This window comes from Heteronotia binoei, chromosome 2 (genome assembly GCF_032191835.1).
Source record: "Heteronotia binoei isolate CCM8104 ecotype False Entrance Well chromosome 2, APGP_CSIRO_Hbin_v1, whole genome shotgun sequence".
NCBI classification, from domain to species: Eukaryota; Metazoa; Chordata; class Lepidosauria; order Squamata; family Gekkonidae; genus Heteronotia; species Heteronotia binoei.
Window position 1 is genome coordinate 205,175,078 of NC_083224.1, and position 24,319 is coordinate 205,199,396.

The window sequence follows — 24,319 nt, forward strand, 5'->3', positions numbered from 1 at the left end:
TCCATTGATATTTATAATGACTTTAGAGATATTGCTTATGCGAATCCAAGAAGATAAAGAGATAGAGGGACTGAAATTGAAAGTTTTTTCTTATAAATACAGAGCGTTTGCAGATGATGTAATGTTTATAAATGAAAATCCAACTCAAGTTACACTGTTGCTGCTTCAAAAGATACAAGAATATGGAGAGATGGCAGGCTTCTATATAAATAAAGAGAAGTCAAAAATTTTGTGTAAAGATATGTCAAAGACTAAACAGAAAGAACTACAAAGTCTAACAAAGTGTGAAGTGACCTCTAAAGTAAAGTATTTAGGTATAGAAACAACAACAAAAAACATTACTTGTATAAAAATAATTATGAGAAGCTCTGGCGGAAAACTAATAATAATAATAATAATAATAATATTTTATTTTTATATCCCGCCCTCCCCGCCAGGCGGGCTCAGGGCGGCTAACAGACATGGGAGACCCATGATTCACATAAAACAGCATAACAGACATGGGAGTCCCATGATTCACATAAAACATAACAGTTTAAATCAGTTACAAATAAATTATTTAAATAGATAAAACATATAAAATAGGTGCTAAAATGTTTCGGATGAGAGATTTATTAAAATGGAATAAGTTGAACTTGTCTATGCTGGGCAGAATCTCAGCAATCAAAATGAATGTGTTACCAAAAATTATGTTTTTGTTTCAAACGATTCCAATAGTGAAGGATAATAAGCAATTTAATAAATGGCAAAGGAAACCCTCAGAATTTGTATGGGCTGGTAAGAAACCGAGAATTAAAATGAAAATTTTGACCGACGCAAAAGAGAGGGGAGGCTTTCAACTACCAGATCTAAAGTTATACCATGATGCAGTTTGTTTGGTATGGATTAGGGAATGGATGACATTACTAAATAGAAAATTACTAACATTAGAAGGCCATGGAAATGTTTTTGGTTGGCATGCATATCTGTGTTATGGGAAAAGCAAGATGGATAGCTTCTTCTTACATCATTATATAAGAAGTAATTTGTTAAAAACCTGGTTGAAATATAAAAGATTCAGGGATGAGAGGAAACGCTATGGATTGTGCCAACAGAAGTAATAAAGTTATATTCAAACATTAAAGAGGAGAAATGGTTATCATATAAACAGTTGTTAAAAATACATGGCAGTAAGGTGGAATTAAAATCAGTGGAAGAATTGGAATATAAGTATAATTGGTTTCAATTACAACAAATCAAGAGTTTGCTTGAACGGGATATTAAAAATGATGGAGTAAGACAAGAACAAACAGAACCGGAAAGAATGCAGTTTGGCGATAGCGAAAAATTGATTTCAAGAATTTATAAATTATTGTTGAAATGGTCTACAGAAGATGAAGTAGTTAAATCTCAAATGATAAAATGGGCGATAAATATAAATAAAGAAATACAGATGGAACAATGGGAGTACTTAGGGAAGAACTCTATGAGGATATCGACATGTTATAATATTAAAGAAAACTGTTCTAAAATGCTATATAGGTGGCATATGACACCTAAGAAACTGTCAAAAATGATCAATCAGGTGTCAGATAGATGTTGGAAATGTAAAAAACATGAAGGCTCTTTCTGCCATATGTGGTGGACTTGTGAAATGGCAAAGCAATTTTGGCGAATGATTCAGCAAGAGATTTCAAAAATTTTGGACTATAACATCAAGAAGGCACCAGAAGTCTTTCTGTTTGGGATTACAAATGGAGAAATTTCCAAAACAAGATAGAACAATAATCTGGTACATGCTTTCAGCTGCACGGAAGCAAGACAAAATACCAGAAAAGTGGGATTGGATTATGAAAGTTATGCATTGGAGTGAAATGGACAAGCTTACAAGAATCTTAAAAGAATATGATGCAGAGAAATTTAAAAATTAGTGGGGAAAATTTCAGAAATATGCTGAAAAACAGTGGAAAGATAAGGGACATTTGGTGATTTATGACAACAGTTGAAGGTTTGTGGAATTGTAAATGGACCCTTTTTATAGTTAAAAATGAGACTAAGGAAATATATACTTTTTCAGTCTTGCTTTTATGATAAGGACTAAAGGAGTATAATTGTAGTAAATGATTCTTTTTCTTATTTTATTTTATTAGAGTTATAAGTTTCTTTTCTCTATGCAGATTCTAAAAATGCTAAAATTACCTTTTTTTTTTTTTTAGTACTTTTTAGTACATCAATTAAAATGCACCGGTGGAAGTCACGAAAAGGGGGGGGAGGGAGGTGGAAAATGCAATGTACTGGTATTGAATCTTAATATTAAATATATTACAGAATAATAAAAATTTGTTTTAAAAAAAAAGACTTCTTTCAGCAGGAGGGGGCTGCAATAAGTGGTGTAATGGAGGCAGCACAAGACCCATTTGTGTGGACCAGAAGACTGTTATTGAGTGTTCTGTCATGGAATGTGAATGGCTGGACAGTCTGAGATGAACCAAAACACGAGGCTTACACCACATAGGCTGGTTCTTTTCAAGTATGACAGGACATCCAGACCTAGGATAGTGTTGTGTATTTCGCATAATTAGTGTAATCCCACGCCACAAGTTTGCAACCCTTTTTAGCTTGGGCCAAGGCAGGTCTTTTCCCACAGTTGCAGAATTTCCAAAATAGGGAGTGATCCCCTCAAGTGGTGAACTCTCAAGTGTTTACAAGTCCTGCCTTCACTGGTGGATGAAAGGGCCTGCCGACTCTGCTTAGGGAAGGAGCCTTCACAATGAGTTCAATGTGCCATTTCATACTAGAGAGCCTGCTGATGTGCCCACTCTTGCACACAATATGCCTTCAGAACTTAGCACACTGCAGATGAGTCTGGTGTAAGTACTACAAATCGTACTTCTCACCAAAATGCCACCAATAATCTTCCAAGGACCTTCAGAGTTCCCTGTCACACAGAATGAAAACCATAGGTATAGATGATAGCCTGGCACTATGAATGTATCTTGCCACAACAGCCAGCCTAGTCAAACTGTGTAACAAACAACTTAACGAAAATAGCAAATGCTTGCTCAGAATTGGCTGCAGATTTAGGATGAAAAAAAAAAATCTCCAAAAGGTGATTTTTTAAGGACACATTCAAATTTGGTTTTCCAAATCTAGTTCTAAAAGCAATAACTTTGCATTCCCTCCTGAGATCTCAGGCAGGTTGAAATGATTCACAAACTAGAATTAAAATACTGGGGGGGGGAGGGTTAGGGGAGACAGAATGGGGCCACCCCTAAATATTTAACTTAGAAATCAGATTTTGAAATCCACTAACTATTGATCGCATCAACTTAATGCCATGTAATCCATCTTGAGTCTCAGTGAGAAAGACATACTAAATATCATAAACACAAATAATTACAACTGCACAATATACAATGGTTAAGCTGGCTCTCACATTAATATTTGGGCACAGCCTGATTCCAATGAGCTCAGACAGGGAACAAGGCTAGTGTTTGTAACAAAACACCCCAGGGCTTGACGAAGTAAAAAATACAGCTGCAGTCCAGTTGAACATGAACATACATAAAAAAAGGTGAATGAGTAGGAATGCACAAGGCAAACCCCCCCCCCCCCCACATTCAACTATTTAAAAATGAGATTTCTGAGTTCTGGTTACTACAGACAATGTTTATGATTCATGCATTTAACTTTTTCAGGTTTTAGGCAAAAATGGTATTATTATAGGCATTTTTAGGGGAGAATCAGCTGGTGTTTATTTTAGACACACTCCCATTATATTTTCTATTTTGAAAAAAATTTAAAAGGTTACTGTGATTATTGATCTGATTCCGCACATTTGAATAGAGATGCATACCACGGCTACTGGTATTTCTCTCGGGTCTTCTTTAATGCCTGGCAATTGTGGAGGTGCCTCCATGTCACCTGCAGGGCATCCTGCAAGCTGCTGTGGATGTTCTCTCCTTCCTGCCCCAGCATTTCCTTTACTGCCAGAGAGGGAGTCAAGCCCACTATCGGCACTGCCAGCTGTTCGACACTCTACTGCACTGCAGTTATCTATTTCGGCTTCATCTAACACACGAATCTTCATCTCACCACCCTGAACAATTCAGTGTCATCTGCAAACTTGGCCACTTCACTGCTTACTCCCAACTCCAGATCGTTAATGAACAAGTTAAAGAGCATGGGACCCAGTACTGAGCCCTGCGGCACCCCGCTGCTTACCATCTTCCACTGCGAAGACTGCCCATTTATACTCACTCTCTGCTTCCTATTAATTAGCCAGTTTTTGATCCACAAGAGGACCTGTCCTTTTACTCCATGACTCTCAAGCTTACTAAGGAGCCTTTGATGAGGAACTTTATCAAAAGCTTTCTGGAACTCAAGGTAAACAACATCTATTGGGTCCCCTTTGTCCACATGTTTGTTCATCCCCTCAAAAAACTGTAACAGGTTAATGAGGCAAGATCTTCCCTTATAGAACCCATGCCGAGCTTTCCTCAATAACTTGTGTTCAGCAGTGCGCCTACTCATTCTGTCCTTGATAATGCTTTCTACCAACTTTCACAGTATTGAAGTCAGACTGACTGGCCTGTAATTTCCCGGATCTCCTCTGGAACCCTTTTTAAAGATGGGGGTGACATTTGCTACCTTCCAGTCCTCAGGAACGGAGGCAGATTTCAATGAAAGATTACATATTTTTGTCTGGAGATCCACAAGTTCAACTTGAGTTCTTTCAGAACTCTTGGATGTATGCCATCCAGACCTGGTGACTTATTAGTTTTTAATTCGTCAATCAGTTGTAGGACCTCCTCTCTTGTCACCTCAATTTGACTCAGGTCTTTCAACACCCCTTCCAAAATTAGTGGTTCTGGAGCGGGCAAACACTTCTCACCTTCCACAGTGAAGACTGAAGCAAAAAAAGCATTCAGCTTCACAGCCATTTCCCTATCCTCCTTCAGTAATCCTTTTACTCCTTGGTCATCCAAGGGCCCCACTGCCTCCCTGGCTGGTTTCCTGCTTCTAATATATTTGAAGAAATTTTTACTGTTGGTCTTTATGTTTTTTGCAATATGCTCCTCATAGTCCCTTTTTGCCTGCCTGATCACAGTCTTGCATTTGATTTGCTACAGCCTGTGTTCCATTTTATTAATCTCACTTGGACTAGCTTTCCACCGCTTAAAGGAGTCCTTCTTACCTTTTACAGCATCCATTACTTTGTTTGTTAACCATGCAGGCCTTTTCTTATATCTGTTTGTGCCTTTCCTGACTTGTGGTATATATTTTATCTGAGCTTCTAGGGTTGTAGTTTTAAATAGCCTCCAAGCTTCCCCAAAGGTTTTGACTGTATTTACCTTTCTTTTCAGTTTCCTCTTCACATGCCTCCTCATCTCAGAGAATTTACCCCTTTTAAAGTTAAATGTTGTTGTGCTAGTCTTGGTGAAATCAATAAAAACAGGTTGCTTACCTGTAACTGATGATCTTCGAGTGGTCATCTGTGCAGTCACACACATGGGTCTTGCCGCAGGCAACGGATCCATACCTCGGAGCTCCAATAGCTCGCCTATAGCGCTTTTTGGCGCGCTTTCCTCCCGCCCTGGGGAGCAGGCAGCGACTGCGCATGCCTGGAGCGGGGGGAAAGCGCCCATTCCACTCAGTTTCTTCCAGCCGCCAGTGGCACTGACAATATGCAAGGTTAAGCAACAATCACAAGAGGCCAGCAGCGGGGAAGGCTGGGTGGGCGTGTGTGACTGCACAGATGACCACTCGAAGATCATCAGTTACAGGTAAGCAACCTGTTTATCTTCTTCGTGGTCTCTGTGCAGTCCCACACATGGGTGACTAGCCAGCTGAATTTCCTGGAGGAGGGTGTTGGTAAAAGAAAAAGGTTAGTCACAAAAGTATAGCACAGTAGTTAATAATGGAAGCGGATGCACTCACCCCTAGCTTCAGTGGAAGATGGATCTGAGGACCGCTTGGCCGAAAGCGGTGTCTCGTCTCTCACGAACGTCCAGGGCATAATGGGAGACGAACGTGGATGGAGAGGACCACGATGCAGCAGCACAGATGTCCTCTAGGGAGACGCCCTGTAGAAACGCCGAAGACGTCGAGACCGCTCTGGTAGAGTGAGCCTTAAGGCCTTCGGGTAGAGGCTGCTTAGCCAGTTCGTAGCACAACCTGATGGCACTAACTACCCATTTAGATAGTCTCTGGGTAGAAATTTTGTGTCCTTTATGAGGTTTAGCGTAGGCCACAAACAGGTTAGGGTCCTTACGGAAAGGTTGTGTACGAGCAAGGTAGAAAGATAAAGCCCTTCTAACGTCCAAGGAATGCAGGGCTCGTTGTCCCGGGTCGGTTGGGTTGGAGAAAAATGTCGGCAAGGAAGTGGAAGTCGATAGGTGGAACTGGGAGACAACTTTAGGAAGGAATGCAGGATCTGGTCGCAGAACAACCTTGTCCTTGTGGAAAATGGTGTAAGGGGAATCGTGACAGAAGGCACATAAGTCACTTGCCCGTTTACCTGAGGTAAGGGCCACTAACAGCGCTGTCTTCCAAGAGAGGAGGTTGAGATCTATGGTAGCCATAGGTTCAAAGGGAGCTTTCATTAAGCAAGAAAGAACTAGGGATAAACTCCAAGTCGGAACAAAGGGTTTAACCGGGGGATGAAGGTGCAACATGCCCCTGAGAAAGGATTTGGACAAACTATGGGAGAACACCGTCTTGCCATCAACGGGGTCATGGAACGCAAAAATAGCAGAGAGGTGAACTTTTAAGGAGGAATAGCAGAGTCCTGATCTCTGTAAGGATAGCAGGTAATCCAGAATTAGGTTTAGAGGGGCTGATTCTGCCTGCAGATGATTCGATGTCGCGAATGAGCAGAAACGCTTCCACTTGCGTTGATATGAAAGTCTTGTTGAGGGCTTTCTCGCATTGAGAATGATGTTGGCTACCTCAGTGGAGAGACAGGAGGATGTATTCTCCAGGCTGTTAGGGCCAGAACCTGGGGGTTGTGATGTAGTACCTGACCATTGGCTTGAGATAGAAGGTCGCCCACAGGAGGGAGGCGTCGGTAGTTGTGGCGGGACATTTGAAGGAGCCTCGTGAACCATGGTTGCCGTGGCCACCATGGAGCAATGAGGATACAGTCCGTGCCATCCCGTGTGATCTTTATCAGTACTCGTGTCAGCAGGGGGGTTGGAGGAAAAAGGTAGTGAAGAGGACCTCTCCAGACCTGCAGGAAGGCGTCGTTGCCCCTCCTGGAATAGAATCGAGGACATTTGGCATTGTCCCTGGAGGCAAAGACGTCCACTTTGGGTGTTCCAAAGCACCGAAAGATGCGATGAAGGTAGGTCAGATTGATGGACCATTCGTGGTCGTCTATCCGAACCCTGCTGAGAGAGTTGGCCAGAACATTCTCCACGTCCGGGAGGTGGATGGCAGTGATATAGATGTGCTTGACACACCATTCCCAGAGCAGTATGGCTATACGGCACAGCCGGAGGGATCTGGTGCCTCCCTGTTTGTTTATGTAGAACACCGTTGCCATATTGTCTGTGGAAATCTGAACGTGCCGACCCTTGATCAGTGGGAGGAACGATTGGAGGGCTCTGTGCACAGCAATCAGTTCTAAGCAGTTTATGTGCATCGCCCTCTCCGAGGGAGTCCAAAGCCCTCTGACAGTCTTGTCCTCTAAGTGGGCTCCCCATCCCCACTTGGAGGCGTCTGTTGTCACCGTAGCCATCGGAGGAGTCGGGAGAAACGGCATGCCCGCAAGGAGGTTGTTGGGTACGGTCCACCAAGTGAGAGAAAGAAGTGCTCTCTGGGGAACAGTGAGTAAAATGCTCTGCGGTTGCACGTGAGGATGGTAGGCACGCACAAACCAGAGCTGTAGTTGTCTCATCTGTAGCCTGGCAAAATAAATGACCGATGTCGTGGCGGCCATAAGGCCCAGCAAGCGTTGGATGGTGAATGCAGACTGCAGCGGCTCCTGTTGGACTGACTTTGCTAGGGCGATGATTGTGAGCGCTCGATCCTCGGGGAGGAAGGCACGGTGAAGGGAGGTGCACAGACGGGCCCCTATGAACTTGAGGTCCTGGGTGGGAGTGAGGTGTGATTTGGTGGAATTCACACGCAGGCCCAGGGAATCCAGAAGGAGAAGGGCTGTGTGGAGATTCATCTCTAACTGATGTTGAGTTGGTGCTATGAAGAGACAGTCGTCGATATATGGGAAGACAGGGATGTTCCGAATGCGAAGGGCAGCTGCCACCACTGCCATGCACTTGGTGAAAGCCCTGGGTGCAGTGGAAAGGCCAAATGGCAGGGAGATGTATTGGAAGTGGTCCTGGCCCATGGCGAATCGCAGATACTCCGATGTTGAGGTCGAATTGTCACATGGAAGTAAGCGTCCTGAAGATCTAGGGAAGCCATCCAGGAATTTCTGGGGATTAGAGGTAGGATGGACTGTAGGGAGATCATTCTGAACTTCCTGTATTCGATGTACCTGTTTAGCTTCCAAAGATCTAGGATAGGGCGCTTGCCTCAATCCCTCTTGGGGACCAGGAAGTATCTCGAGTAGAAGCCCGTTCCTCGATGTTGAGGAGGAACCGGTTCTATGGCATTTTTCTGGAGCAAGTCCAGAATTTCCTGATGGAGGAGTGAAGAAGGGGGAGTAGGAGTGAAGTAGTGGTGGCGAGGTGGAAAAATGAACTCGATTGCGTAACCTAGGCGCACGATGGTCAGCACCCAGGAGTCGGTGGTGATTGAGTTCCAAGTGGGAAGGATTGGGGAGAGACATGTGTGGTAAGCAGGTGGGGTTTGGAGAGAGTCAAAGAGACTGCTTGGGGGGGAGAGAGGTCTTCTTGGCCTGTTGTGACCGAGGCCTTTGTTGGAACTGAGGCTTCTGCTGCACGCTCTTCCTCTTCCAGAAGTCATTCCTCTTGGGTGACCGTTGGCGTTTCTGGAACGATGGTCTCCAGGGTTTTGCACGATTGAATTGTTGGGAGAAAGGTTGGGAGACTCCCAAACGTTTAGCACGCTTACGGCCATCATCGACTGAGGTGAGCACTTCGTCCGTGGAAGCATGGAAGAGGCCTAGACCATCAAAAGGGGGGTCTTCAATTTTTTGTTTAATGTCCGGTTGCAAGTTAGTGGACCTTAGCCAAGCGTGGCGGCGCAGAGCAACAGACGAAGCAAAGACCCTAGATGAACAGGAAACAGCATGGCGTATGGAGTTAATTTGTTGTTTCGACACTCTGGACAGTTCGGATACCAAATTAGAGGCCATTCTTTGAGAAGTCTCGGGAAGGGAAGGAATGAGGGGCGTAAATTGATTAGCCAAGTTGAAAATGTAGGCTGAGAAGTAGGCTAGGTAGTTATTCAATTTAGAGTTTGTAGAGGCTAGGTTGAATATTTTTCTAGCCAGAGTGTCTAGCTTTCTGCCCTCTCGGTCTGGTGGTGTCGGATGTCTGGAGGGCTTGGCTTTAGTGGCTGAGTGCACAATGATAGAATTAGGTGCCGGATGGGAAGCCAGAAATTTGGCATCGGGAGCATGAACTCTATAGAGAGATTCAAAGCGTTTAGAGGTGGGAGGGATTGGCGCAGGCTTATCCCAAGCCTCGCGGAGGCCCTCGAGATGCACTGGTAGCATGGGTAGTAGTGACCCCGGTGGGAAGTCTCTTGGACCAAATCATGCACAATGTCGGACACCTTAGGTGAATCCGACGGAAGAGTAATATTTAAATTCTCAGCCATGGTGGTGATCAGATGTAGATAGGCCTTGGACACGTCAGATGGAGAGAGGCGGGGCTGTGGCATCGAGTCGGAGACTACAGAGTCAGGATGGTCTTCTGAGTCTGACAATGCTGATGATTCGCCCTCGGAGTGGAAGTCCTCTCCCGAAGGAGGATGCAGTGATGGGGCCGGGTCCGAAACGCCAGTCTGAGGCTTGGTGATCTGAGCCCGGTGGTCCGTGGGAGCAATGACCGGCGGAGCGACCGAAACCGTGGCGGAGGCAGTGCGCGGCTTAGAGACGTCCTGATGACGATGATGATCTCGAACGAGAGCTGGCTCAGTGTGTGAAAGCCTGAGTTGCTGAATCCTTATACAGGGGAGAAACCCCGATATCTCGGAAGGACCCGGGCCGGAGAGATGGTCTGAGGTATGTTTGAGTCGGGTCAGCAGACGGGTCAAACTCGAGAAACTCAGAAGGAACCACGCTATGCACCGAGGGCGAACGGGATTGGATCGGTATCACTTCCACTGCCGTGGATGAATGGGGCGTTAATTGCGGCATGTCGGTGATGACATCGGTCGGCGCCGACAGTTCCGGTGGGAGTGCCAGCTGGGTCGAAGGCGTGGAGATGGGATCCATTATCGCCGAAGCCGAGGTCGGTGTTCGAGGTTTCTTGGGAGCCGAGTGGGACTCGTGGGGTCTTCTCGAAGCCGAATCAGCTGATTCGGAATGACGAGATTTCTTGGGCGCCAAATCCGTGGATTCGGAATGACGCGATTTTTTTTTAAGCCTTATGGCCGGTATCGGTGTGCTTCGAGAGTTTCTTTCCGGACTTGTGCTTCTGTTTTTGAGAGAGAAGCGCGTCCGAAGAAGCCGAATCTCCCACTCGTTGTGGGGGAGGCGGCGAGTCCGACGTGGGCATAGCCCTCAGGGACCGTTCAAGCAGGAAGCTCTGAAGCCTTGCTGCACGGTTCTTACGGGCTTGCTTGCCGAAGTTAGCACACTGAGAGCAGGAGTCCACTCGATGAGCTTCCCCAAGACAAAATAAGCAGTAGCTGTGGCCGTCAGAGGTGGGGATTTTGGCCCCACAGCGCCTGCACTTTTTAAAGGTAACTTTCCCTTCCATATGCTCCGGACAGGGGAGGGGAGGGAGGGAAAGAAAAGAGGGGGAAAGGAAGCGCAGAGACGGATTTTTTTTATATATATATATATTTTAGGGACGAAAATCTAGGAAGAATAATGAAGAAAGAAGAGGAATACGATACCAACGAGGAGAAGAATGAGGAGAAGGACGAGCTAAGGAGGAACGCAGCGAGGTAGGTGTTGTCCGGGCGGCGGTAGGAAAGAAACTTTGTGGAATGCGCAGTCGCTGCCTGCTCCCCAGGGCGGGAGGAAAGCGCGCCAAAAAGCGCTATAGGCGAGCTATTGGAGCTCCGAGGTATGGATCCGTTGCCTGCGGCAAGAGCCATGTGTGGGACTGCACAGAGACCACGAAGAAGATCATTATGGTCACTGCTCCCAAGCAGTGCGATCACTTTTACATCTCTCACCAAGTGTTGGGCATTACTTCAGGACCAAATCCAGGATCTCCCCACCCCTGGTAGGTTCTGTGACCTGGTAGATTCTGTGCTCCACAGCACAGTCATTGAGAGCATCTAGAAACTCAATCTCTTTCTCTCAACCTGAACACATATTGACCCAATCAATCTGCGGGTAGTTAAAATCACCTATTACGACACAGTTTTTACGTTTAGCCGCTATCTTTAATCCTTCCATCGTATTATAATCATCCTCTATCTTTTGATTTGGTGGGCGATAACAAACTCCCATAGTTAAATTTCCTTTTGGGCCCTCTATTTCGACCCAAAGCATTTCTAGAAGGGAATCTAATTCTTTGACCTCAGTCTTACTGGACTGTATACCCTCTCTGGCATACAGAGCCACCCTACCTCCAACCCTTCCCTCCCTATCCTTCCGATATAACTTATATCCAGGAATCACCGTGTCCCACTGATTCTCCTCATTCCACCAAGTTTCTGAAATTCCACAATGTCTATGTTTTCCCCCAACACTAAACATTCCAACTCACCAATTTTACTTCAAACACTTCTAGCATTTGTATACAAACATCTATAATTTCCCAGGCAAGTTAGGTCCGCAACCTTCCTCCTGCTGCCTCGAGACTTTGGCAGACACTCCATAGTGTTTGTCACCATCTCAGTGTACAACTCTGATCCATTACCCGGTAGAAAAGTAACAGCTAACCCTTCATCTCTTTGAGATGAGTCCTCCCGAACCAGAGACATTTCATCTCCTGTCGGCTTTCCCCCAAGATTTAGTTCAAAACCTGCTCTGCCAACTTTTTGATTTTAAGCACCAGCAGCTTGGTTCCATCTGGGGACAAGTGGAGACCGTCTCTTTTGTACAGCTCCCGCTTGTTCCAGAAAGCATCCCAGTGCCTAACAAACTTAAACCCTTTCTCCCTACACCATTGTCTCATCCACACATTGAGACTTCTAATTTGTGCCTGTCTCTCCAGCCCCGTGCGTGGAACAGGTAGCACTTCTGAGAAGGCTACCTTGGATGTCCTGGCCTTAAGTCTCTTGCCTAGCAGCCTAAATTTTTCCTCCAGGACCTCACGACTGCATTTCCCCACATCGTTGGTGCCAACATGCACCACGACCACTGGCTCCTCCCCAGCACTGTCTATTAGCCTATCTACAACAAGCGTTCACACCTCTACCTTCACACCAGGCAGGCAAGTCACCATACGGTCAGTACGTGGTTTTGCCACCCAGCTGTCTACTTGCCTAAGGTCAAATCACCAACTACCAAGACCCTCTTCTCTCGCTGCCCAGAGATGGTTCCTTGGCGCAAAGGATACCTGCTCACCAACTGAAGAAGAGGTCCTTCTGAGGGGGCATTCCCCTTATCCTCAGCACAGTGCCCTGTTCCCTCTCGACCCTCATGCTCCCTGGCAGCAACGGGGCTGCCACGTTCCGAGTGGGGCTCATCTAATACGTCCCCGAGAGTCTTCTCTGAGTGCCTAACTGACTGTCTCTGCTTCTCCAGGTCAGTCAACTCGACCTCAAGGGTACGAACTCGTTCCCTGAGGACCAGGAGCTCCTTGCATCGAGCACACACCCAAGACTTCTGTCCTGTGTGCAGATAGTCATACATGTGACACTCAGTGCAAAACACTGGAAAGCCCCCACCCCCCTGTTGGCATTCTACCTTCATGATAGCATTTTTTAAAATATACAGTCCCCTTTTAAATCCTGTTTATGTGGCTCTCCTTATTTTATTGGGAACACAAGGAAAATAGGGATCTATTTTTGTGTATGTTTCTCCCATTGCCTCGGCGGGGAGGGCGGGATACAAATAAATTATCTATTGTTGCAAGACAGGGCCATTGCTTAGCGGCAGGACATGGTCCCAAATTCAATCCTGTCATTTGCAGTTAACCCTTACCCAACCATCTCTTGAAACTCGAGCCTGGTTAAAGGCTTTTCCTCTTGATGTTAAAATTTTACACACTAACATCCAAGAGGGCTCTGTTTAGTCAGAGAGAACTTATGTTCCCATTGGGATAACCTTGTCAAGCAGTGACTACAGTTCCTCAGTCTTTCCTTGGATGCCCTTTACTCAGTTACTAGACAGGAAGCCATAAGAATGATCAAGAAATGTCTATTTAAGTATGATTTTTAACAGCGCAATCTGTAGAGCATGTGTTTGTTCTACTCAATTTGCTGATATTCTTCCACCTGGAGAGCTCCTTGATTATGGCTCATATTTGACTGTACCTCGCTATAGGTGTGCCTTTATGTTGGTGTGCCTTAATGTCCTACCCTCTAGAATTTTTCAAGGGAGGTCTCTTAAGAAACCATCCTCTGATAGAGTATACGACTGTAGTGCAGGTAATGCAGACGCCCTGTATCATGTGACCTTTGAACGCAATAATTCCTGAGTCTAGAAATCTTTTAATTCTTCCTTTGCTCCAAAATATAGATCTTATGGATGCATTACCTCTTATTAAACGGTAATTACAGATCTGTCACTCTTAGCTGTGAAATCTTACTTATCTGTGGTAGATTTTCACATCCATTCAAATTGGGTCTAGCTTTTTCTATCCTTTATATAATAAAAAGTTCTTTTGTCTTGACAAAACAGAGTACCCTGATTGGTTGGGATTGTGCATCAAACTTTGGCCCATCAAACCATCAACTGCTCTTGCTACTGGCCCCAGGACAGACGAGGTTTGGCCCTCTGGGGAAGGTGCTAGGCATGACTGCTGCTAGGGAATTAACCTTACTTATCTCAGTAAAAAGCAACCAAACTTGGTTCTCTCAGTAAAAGGCAGCAGGGGAGGCCCTTTCAAGCTCTTTTTGGCCTTTAGAGTATAACTCATTGGTTGACTCCACTCTTCTCTCCTGCCCGAGAGGCTGTTGTTAGCCAGCCAGGCTGATTCTGTCAGTAAAAGGCAACCAACCTTGGTTTTGGCAGTTTCTGGCTCTCCCTACTCTCTTATTGGCTAAGCCGCCTGTCTCACTGCTTTACAGTAAGGCCGTTGAGGCAGAACTCATTGAGGCCAGTCCTGACTTAGGGATGCCAGTTCCAGGTTGGTGGGAAATTCTTGTAGATTTTGTGTTGGAGTTTGATGAGGGCATAGGAGTTAGAGCTTCAGAATGGGATCTGCCAGACCCAGGTTCTTGCTGTGGAAGCTGGTTGGGTGATTTTGGACCAGTCACAGACTTCCAGCCTAATCTATCTTGCAGGGTTGTGGTGCAGATCAGAAAGGGGAGAGAATGATGTAAGCTTCTTTGATTCTCCTCCCTCCCCACTGTCCTTTTCCATTGTAGAGGCTGCAGAGAGAGGGAAGGTGATGGAAAGCTGAAGTCAGAGGGGCAAATAAAGGGAAGGAAGTAGGGTTGCCAACTCCAGGTTAGGAAATTCCTGGCGATTTAAGGGGTGGAACCTAGAGAAGGAGGATTTGAGGGGGGCTGGGACCTCAGGCAGGTACAAAGGCATAGACTCAACTCTCCAAATAAGCCATCTCCTCCTGGGGTTGGAGATCACTCACAATTATTGGTGCTCTCCAAACGGCAGAGATCAGCTCCCCTTGAGGTGGGGAGGAGGATAAGTGATTGCCTTCACCTGGGTGAGAAGACAGCAGTGGGGGGGGGCACTCACCCAGAACCTTTTTCTAGAGCCCGTTGTATTTTTCTCCATGATAGGCCTTATTCCTAGTGTTTGAATAATCTCCTTAAAACTAATCAGTTAAAAAGCAGTATGAGGTAGGGAGAAAGTTGAAAAGATTTGTTAGAAAGTAGAGAAACCCTGGAGAGCCACAACCAGTCAGAGCAGGCAAGACTGATGGACCAATTGCAACTCCATGTGCTTCTGTGTATCTCACAACAGCTCCAAGAGCCTATGAGCCAAGCTGCTTTACAAAATTACACCACAGCTGCCTGTCCCTTTAATACAAAATCTCGACACAAGCACACAGAGAGAGATCTACACAACTGCCACGTTTGGACAAGTTACTGGGATGTAGATAGTTAAAAGATTTTATGGAGCAATGGCAACTAAGGTCTACTGCATCAGCCATTGGAAGCCTGGTAGCTTGAGGCCAAATCCAGACTCCCAAGCCTCCACAGCCATCAAAATAGCCCTTCACTCCAAACCTACCAAGCAGAAGCAGTTGCACACTTCAGATGCCTTCCTCGGTTTTTAAGCTACCCTTCTCCTGCAAAATGAACAGCAAGGAAAACTTCTGCACAGTGTGTCAACAGTCATCCTCTCTGTATTCCTCTTGCCATGCATTCTGTAATGTAATTTTGCCTGGGTGCATTCCTGCTTAGCTTTCCTCCCTGCACGTTTATCCGGGGAACTTATTATTCAAACTGTTTCAACCGGCCTTAAGGTCAGACGCTAGTGAAATAAAGATTAGGTACCTGGACTCTAAGACTTGGGGTGAGAGGGGGGTCCCGCCAAAAGATATTCCCGCTTTGCCGTGCTTATGTGCTTGAAATGTAACGGTTGGGGCGAGGGGTTAAAAGGAGAGTTGCTCGGCTAAGACGTTAGTCTTAGCAAAGATGGTGTACTGCCTTAAGATGCTTATGGAATAAACTGCTGAATTGTTGGACTGTGTTATTTCTTGACTCGAGGTCCTGACACAGTGCTCCCATTCTAATGCATGCTGGCTGCTTGTGGGCAAATGAGAGTGAATAACAGATGCCAAAAAGCTGAAGTTCACCCTGAGAAAGAGGGAACAGAGTTATTTGCCTCTATAAGTCAGTGTTACAAATATGGCCCCTGTTAAAAACAAAGTGATGACTGAGGTATTAGAATACACTTTGAGCCCATGAGGCTGCTTTTGGCTATTACCTTCTCTGCTGCTAAATCAGAGGAAGCAGCATCCAGCATGTTATCAAGTTTCTCACCATTCTCCTGAAAGAATGGAAACAAAATACATATTCCTTGCCAAAAAATATTAATTTTACTCGGAAGAAGATGAAGAAAAAACTGACATGCATAAATTTGCACACATTCCAGCACATATCTGTAACTGCATAGAAGTAACACAAGTCTGTCAGCTCTCAAATCAATCATACACACATAACACTGACTGTTGCTAGATAGCTATCTCAAAGTCAGACACTGCACAGAATGTTCATGAATATTCTAACAGCTCAAGTTTAAGATGTCAGCAACAGAACATTGATGGTCACGGACTGGAGTGTGTGTGTCCTAGGAAAAAGGGAAGGGACAACTGGGAATGAGGGAGAGAGTAAAGATACAGGATATGCTGGGTTGGGCATTTCTAGAGAGTAGCAACCAGGATGGAGAGTATCGGAGGACAGGAGGATCTAAATTTCATGTAACGATTTGAACCAACCAACCAATTGTGTGAATTTCTGACATATATAGAAGGACATCACCAGTTACTGACCTCATTATCCATCAGCTGATCAGGAAGTTCCTTCAGTTCTGTGTCAGTATTATCTTTCTCATCAGAGTCAAGAACATTTTCAGCAATGTAATCATCCTTGCAATCGATGGCACTGGAATTATCGGTTTCAGCTTCATCTAACACACTAATGTCCATCATGTCAATATCCTGCAAGTTATCTGAACTTGCTTCAGTATTCTCCTGTAGGTGGAGAAGGATGGGCACAAAAAGAGACTATTAGCAGCAAGCTTGAAAAGTCTGTTAAGAAACACTAAAGCAGTAAGTGAAATGTCCTTTTCCTTTCATACCTGCCCATCTCTCGAGTTCTCCTCCAATCCATTATCTTCACCATCTTCCTCTTCTGGTTTACGTCCTAAAAACCAACAGAGGCTCAAGAGTAGGGAAATTACTACATAACCTCCTTCAAATTTTACACTCTGTTTTAAGAATATACTACAGGAATGCTGATTATGGGGTCTGAAGCACTACTCTAACCCAGCAAATTTGGAATTACCCAGTGAGGAATCTGCCTTCCATTTTTTTTTTATGGAAGACAAAGAAAAGTGTAAAACAAAAATTCCACTCAAACCATAGCTTTTTCAGGGGGAGGAGAAGGAGGAGGAGATTTTGTCTGCTAACGTGCAAATATGTATGTATATAATGGTGGAATTGCTATCAAGTCTCAGCCAACTTATGCGACCCCTCCTTCAAGGGTTTTCAAGGCAAGAGACATGCAAAGGTGGTTTGCTACTGCTTGCCTCTGAGTAGCAACCCTGGACTTCCTTGGTAGTCTCCCATCCAAATACTAACCAAATACTAATCTGGTTTCTTTTGAAACCAGATAATCAAGATGATCAGGGTTATGTATGTAACTGCACTGTCTGAAAATGCCACCCAAAAGCCTTCCTGAGGTTAAGCAGGATACCCTGCTCTGGATACCATCTGGGAACTCTTATGTTTCCTTGTGTTCCAATAAAGAAAAGCAGAATGCAAACAAAACAACTAAACATATAACAAACCCATCAATGCATATATGTAATGCTATAAATTTCAGCTCTATAACAATGAAGCTCTTATTGCTCATAAGTGTGATTAAGAACCAGTGTGATGTAGTGGTCAGTATGTCAGACTAGGATCTGGAAACAAGAAGCTTGCTTGATGACCCTGGGCCACTCACACACTCTCAGGCTAACCTACCATGCAGGGTTATTGTGAAGGTTATATGGGGAAGGTGAAGGCATCTCACATTCTTTGAAGAAATGGCAAGAAAAAAAGTGCCCTACGGAGAAAGATAATACTACCAGTCTGTTCATTACAGGGTCAGTTTATGAGGTCAAATCAGTTCTTAGATTACTCTATGGAGAACCTAGTAATCCTGGAGAATACAAAGGTTATCCAACCCTAACATGAAGTATAAAATTTGAGCTAAAAACCCTTCAGTAATTAAACCTATTTAGCCACATCAATAGAGGCATTTAAAACCTTCCCATTAGTTAAATGAGAACTACAGAGCAGATTATTTTGCAAAACCACTGACTCACCCCAGCTTGGAAGTGCCAACATTTATATAAAAGCACAAACACAGCCCCCCTTTAATTAAAAAACCTCAGTACAAAGTGTTCTGCAAAGGTGCTGTATTAAAATCTGGTGATAGCTTGAAACATGCACCTACCTCTATATCAGAGAAAAGCTCTGGAGACAAGAAAACCGCTGTGTACAACAAATTCAACCCAATGGCAAGATAAACATGATTTCTCTGTACCTTTTATGGTTCTTTTGGGTGTTCTCTTATTGGTAATTTCAGCAGCAGCTGGAATTTCATCAGGATTCCCCCCCTCTTCCTCAATGGCCTGTTAGAAAGACACAATTATGAGTACTTCTGCAAGAACACTATCACTACATACATTAAGATGGGTATGAGCCATGTTGAGTAACACGAGTAAGAACATTTGTGGCAGGGTAGGAACTTTTATGACACTGCTCATAAGAAGCTTCTATCTTGCCACAAATTTTGTTAGGTTTTAGGGTGCAACTGGACTCTTTTCTACTACTAGATACACTGTAGAACACTCCCTAAAAGTAGTAAAGGTCTTCTCTGCTCTGCATTTCAGAAAGGAAGTTTCACTGTCTTCATAATGGATACCAAAGGAAAGCATGGTACAAGGCCTACCCTTGCAACATTCACAGGAACAAAGAGCTCAAAACTATTGTTGGACTTTTTAAAAAAGAAAAAGCAGTTGAACTGAAGCAGAGGCTATCTAAACTGAAATCACTGATGCTTGAAGTTTCGTGAAATGCGCAGGGAGGCATTTTGGGATCGGAAGTTGATGTCGTGAGAGGTTCATACCCTGGAACTCCAAAGGGTACACCAGTGGTGATAATCCCAATTCCCTCTCTCTGCTTCCCCACAAAGAAGTTTCAGAAAAGTAAAAACTGGTTGCTATGCTTTAACATGAAGGTTAATCCTTGTATTCTACAACCCAACTAAAGTACTGTTACCCTACCTACACAAACATAAATTGAAGACAGATAATGCTGCCTGTTCTGTCGCACCAATCATAAGCAAAGACTGGTTTTGAAAGATTAGTGTTGAAGAGTGAAGGCCATAAGATGCACTGAGAGTAGACTGAATTACTTGTAAATATAGATGTGAAGGTCCGGAAAAAAACCAGAAAAATGAAAAATTGATTATGGAACGTTTTCTTTTAACATGATGAATATAATATTTTAAGACAAGGTATTCAAACATTTTTCAAATCATTTCTAAAAAATATGTATTGTATCAGATTATTCTAATTTCTGTGCACTGAGGACAAGCAAGTTAAGTCAAGCACATTCACTGAAACTTAGTCCTAAATTTCCTTCTATACACCCCCCCTCAATTCTTTTTATGAGAATGAGTTTTTTTTTTTATTTAATACTGTGGAAAGGAAATATGAATAATTGTTACTTCTGGATTTTTAAAAAATTGTTTTGTGGAGGTTTTTTGGTCTGTTCCAGATAAACTAGTAAACAGTTCAGAAGACTGTTGCTCCATTTGTTACAATTACAAAAAAACATTATTTAAAAAGTAAATTCTGTTTGGATACACTATATTTTTAATATGCTAGTTGTGATAATTTCATGCCAAGTAAAATTGTCCATAGTCATATTTTATGTTCCTAAAGTAACAGAATGACTTTCAATCTGGAAAAGGAAAAAAAAGTGTTTTTCAATTTTTCCAAAAATTTTCCGTTTTTTCCCAAGCTTCGAAGTTTCCGGAAATTTTACATCTCTACTTGTAAACATGCTCAGAGCTGGAGTCACTGGCTGGCAGACAAGGGAAAAATGAAGCATCTGAAGGGAAGGTTATAAAATTTCCAGAAAACTTGGTTAAAAAAACTCTGCAAACTAAGGCTATTTTAACATCACCTCTTGATAACCATCACTGTCTACAAACATATTATGACTATAATATGCCAGTCAAACTACTGCTATATCTAGCCAGGTATGACCAACCATTACTTGAAAAGACCTCAGGTAACAAGGTCTTTCCTGGGCTCGCGATCTGAAATTCAGCTGACTTGTTTAAGTTTTATTTCAGCTATGAATTCACTGGGCAGCCTTACACATGGCACCAGCTGCACAGGCAATAAAAGACATTTCCAGCAACCTTGGAAATTTACTGTAAGGATAATTGAGATAATATCCAATATGTACTTTACCCAAATGAATTTAATATCTAACAGCCCCAACAGGTAGATCTAAAAATCCATGGGGGATGCAGTCAGGGCCAGAGTATGTTTCTGGTAACCTGGATTTGCAGAGAAACATGAAAACATAAAAGGGAGAAAAATTTAAAAAGTGATGTCTGTACATGTGCAGACAGACGATGCAGGAAAAAAGACACCTGGGTGGTGCTGTGGACAACTGTAACATTATGTGCATATATTGCATGACCTCCACTAGGAGCTGACTGGGGTAGGCGAGACAGAAAAGGAGGAGGGGAGGAGCCGCAAGGACCGGAGGGAAACTTGCACCTGAGAAGGGCAGACATTGGTGAAGGTAGGTGTGAAGGAAGGAAGCAGGAGCAAATGCTGGGGGGAAAACAGCCAACAGGATTTCCCTTCTCACCGACTAGTTCTGACTAGTTCCTTTGAAAGAACGACGAAACCCACCAAAGATAATAATGTTGCTGCGAGAAGTTCCTTGACATACAGCTTGATCAACATGCATAATTCCTGCTTTGCTTCTGCGATGTTACAGCAGGGAACTGATTGGTGAATTCCAAGCTGCACTCAATTCATGCTGTATAGCAGAAAGGGAACCTAAGAGTGACTGTGTAGAACAACGCATGTATCCTGAACATGTTTCAGAAAACATGATGGGGTTTCCAAGACATAATAATGCTGAAAAGGTAAGACTGAAGGCCACTACACTAGCACATTACTTATACCAAATAATGTTAAAATCAGCGGAATAGAAAGTCTTATCTTGGTTTCAAAACTACTGTGATATCTGATTGTTATTCCTTGTTTTTACACTTCTGAAATAAATGCAAAACGCCCTTTCCAAAGTGACTTATCTGGCCAATCTTCCAGAACTTTTAAACTGTCCAGAATGGAACGAAGAGTTTTATTTCTACATATCATGACCTAAAGAAATGTAATACAGGATAAAAATGTAATTCAAATTTTTTAGTGTCAGCTTCAAAGCTTTAGGACACACTAGGAATACCTTCTAAGCTCTGCTAACAGAGAGCCCAGCATTTCTTCAGCTTTAAATAAATGTTCCTCTGTATGACTCTGGTGATTTCAATCTGACCACAAGAAACCTACTGAATCCCAATGGAAGACTATAATGCTTCAAAGGGGACAAAGGATGAATGCAGCCTAGTCTGTTTGGTATAAAATGGTGCTGACTTTTCTCTCTTCCTAAATGTCAAGATCCACAAAAGGGATTCCACATTTGTCTTCCTTAGATCTGAGAGGATGGGATAAGCAGAAAAAGTAAAAAAAAGGATCTTTTTCCTTCAAGATGGTAGGGTAAGAGCTATCTTCCTTCAGTCATACTGTTTGCAGACTCCCATTCCTCCCCCACTTCACTTGCTTTTGATCTCTGCTCCTTCACCCCATTTTCCTTTGCCTCCTTCCTCCCTGCTTTCTTCTTCCTTTCTCCTTCTCCTATTCTACTGCCCCATTATCCCCCTCTCTCTTTCTTCGTTTTTCCTCCATCATTCCAGTCTCATCTCTCCACTGTTCTAGTCTCATCCAGTGTGGTCCAGCGGTTAGAGTGTGAACTAGTATCAGACAATCAAGATTAATCCCCACTCAACCATGAAACTCAGAGTGGGTAACCTCCAACTAGTCACAATCTCTCAATAGGGTTGTTGTAAAGATCACATGGGGAAGGGGATCACATGACCTATGTCACCCATAGCTTCATGGAAGATGGATAAAAATATAAGATGGATGAATACAACCCTCCCTTTCTCCCTACCAGAGCACTCCTTTCCAATCCGCCTGGATTGCTTTCAGCTGAAGACAGTTTTATTTAGGATTGCATTTGGCTGAATAAGACTTTTTATTGGCAGTCCTGATAGGATTTTTTTAAACTGTTGACTTTTCACTGGGATTTTATAACTGTAGTTTTCATTGTGTTTTTAAAATTTATTTTAATGTTTTATTTCTATTGTATGCCATCTCAAGTTCTGCAAGAAAAGCAGTTAATACATGTTTTAAATAAGTAAAAATAAATCATTTCTTTCCCCCTTCCTTGCCCCACTTCCCACCACCTCCATCTGAACCTACCCCTTCAGAATTCCCAGAGAATGTGCCACTCATTTTCCTTTTTAAGGTTTAATAGCATCTTGTACCTTATGCTTTCCTAGTCTATGTGTAGCAGCAGAAAAAGCAAGAGTACAATACCAGCTTAAAAACTAACAAAATTTGTAGCAGCTTTTATGTATCACTGCTCACTTCTTTTTCTAGTTGAATCCGAAGTGAACAGTGACTCATGAAAGCTCATCCCCTGCTACAAATGTCGTTACTCCTCCTCTCTTCTGGCCTGGTTATTTACCTGTTGTGATACTGACACCCTGCACCCCGGGGGCTCAGGCACACTGCAGAGACCATTTCCGCGGCTGAGGAGCTCTCGGCTTCCCACTGCACCTAGCCCAAGGTCACCCCATGGCCGGGGGGGGGGTCAACCCAGCAATTCTTAATGGGAGCGAGCGGTCCCTCCGCAATGGCGCTCGAGGCCCCCCCCCGCCCGCCCGCCAGGAGAGGCAGGCCCATCATGGCGCCGCGGCCCCTCCCCCCCTCCCTCACTGACTCTGCGGAGGCGCTCGAGGAGGACGCTCTTGTTGCCGCCGCTGTCCAGGTTGCGGCGCTTCAGCTCGGCGCGCAGGTCGATCACCCGCAGGTCGCACAGGCGGCGGCCCGCCGGGGCGGCGCTCGCAGGGGGAGGGAGAAGCGGCGACGCGTCTTCCGCGCCCGACCCGGACGACGCTTGGCATTCGGACTCAGACGCCGCCATCGCGGCCGGGGGCTCGGATCTTTCTTCCCTCCGCGCGGAGCGAAGGAGGCGACCGGAGAGTCCTCTGTCTCCCCTCCCTCAGACAAAATGGCGGGAAGGCACCGGCCGCGGCAGACACAGCAGAGAGGCCTTGCGCACGCGCGGAGACGGGGCTGCTCGCGCCTGCGCGGAGGAGTGGGGCGGGACTCTCCTTTCCTAGGCCCGAGGCTAGCCTGAATCCGAGAAAGCAGCTTCCGTGTGCGCGCGCACTCCTTCAGACTTCCCACCTAACGCCTTATAGATGGACACAGGCTTCCTCAAGAGGGGATTCGCACACAGCCCCCTCCCCTTCTCTCCACATGTGCGCGGGGCTGTAGCCAGGATTTTTCGTTTGCAGGACCAGAGGGCCTAGCACATCAAGAACCTTGGGAGGCCTGCGTGCCTGCTACGGAGGAGGTAGAGGAGCCCCTGCAGCCCAAGGGGGCCTCCTCCATGGCCTAGCTGGCCTGGGAAACCAAGCCATGGTGCAGCAGCTGCACAGGCAGGAGGAGTGACGGGGGTGGCGGTCGCTTTTATCTGGGCCTGTGAGTGCCAAGCAGAGCACGCTGTCCCCATCCTTCTCTTAGCTGCAGCAACATATTGGAAGTGGGGGTGGTAAGTAGAGGGGCCAGGAATGTTTCAGTGTATATGAAGAAGTGTGCATGCACACAAAATCTTACAGGTGAAGCTGGGCTCAGACTTTGTTGCTGCTTCAGACCAACATGGCTATCCTGAATCTAGCCTGGAAGATAGTAAATACAGCTCAATGGACAGAAGGCATTGATGATAAACCTCCAGCTGAAAAGATATAAAGGCCACTGCTTCATCTGAACTAGTAACATCCATGCATTGATTTCCCAAGCAAACTGATGGTGCAGTCACATAAATAAAAGGAATGAGTAATTTAACATCGTGTTGGAAAAATAAGTAGGCTAATTTTTTGGAAGTAGGGAGTTGCTTGCAAGGAGTGAAATGCGCTTGCTTAGAAAAAGTGTCCGCTACTACCAAGATCACAGTTTTGCCCTGAGATACTGGGAGCTCTACTATAAAGTCCATGGACACTACCGACCACGGTCGCGTGGCTGTGGGGGTCGGCTGGAAGAGGCCAGGTGTTTTACCTCCCC

At 44.7% G+C, this 24,319-nt stretch overlaps 1 protein-coding gene across 1 annotated transcript in view; it reads right to left on the minus strand.

Moving 5' to 3' along the window:
* LOC132567480 (scaffold attachment factor B1-like) overlaps positions 1-23,317 on the minus strand; it is a 63,282-nt gene extending 39,965 nt beyond the window's left edge. The window contains exons 1-10 of the mRNA XM_060233156.1: positions 22,974-23,317; positions 18,424-18,511; positions 16,970-17,034; positions 16,662-16,862; positions 16,065-16,159; positions 10,094-10,550; positions 9,593-10,011; positions 8,853-9,176; positions 7,712-8,270; positions 3,836-4,078 (exon numbers count right to left, since the gene is read on the minus strand). Of these exons, the coding sequence (XP_060089139.1) occupies positions 3,836-4,078; positions 7,712-8,270; positions 8,853-9,176; positions 9,593-10,011; positions 10,094-10,550; positions 16,065-16,159; positions 16,662-16,862; positions 16,970-17,034; positions 18,424-18,511; positions 22,974-23,177 (2,655 nt within the window). The 5' untranslated portion in view covers positions 23,178-23,317. The remainder of the gene's footprint in view (positions 1-3,835; positions 4,079-7,711; positions 8,271-8,852; positions 9,177-9,592; positions 10,012-10,093; positions 10,551-16,064; positions 16,160-16,661; positions 16,863-16,969; positions 17,035-18,423; positions 18,512-22,973) is intronic.
* Positions 23,318-24,319: the final 1,002 nt, after the last annotated feature.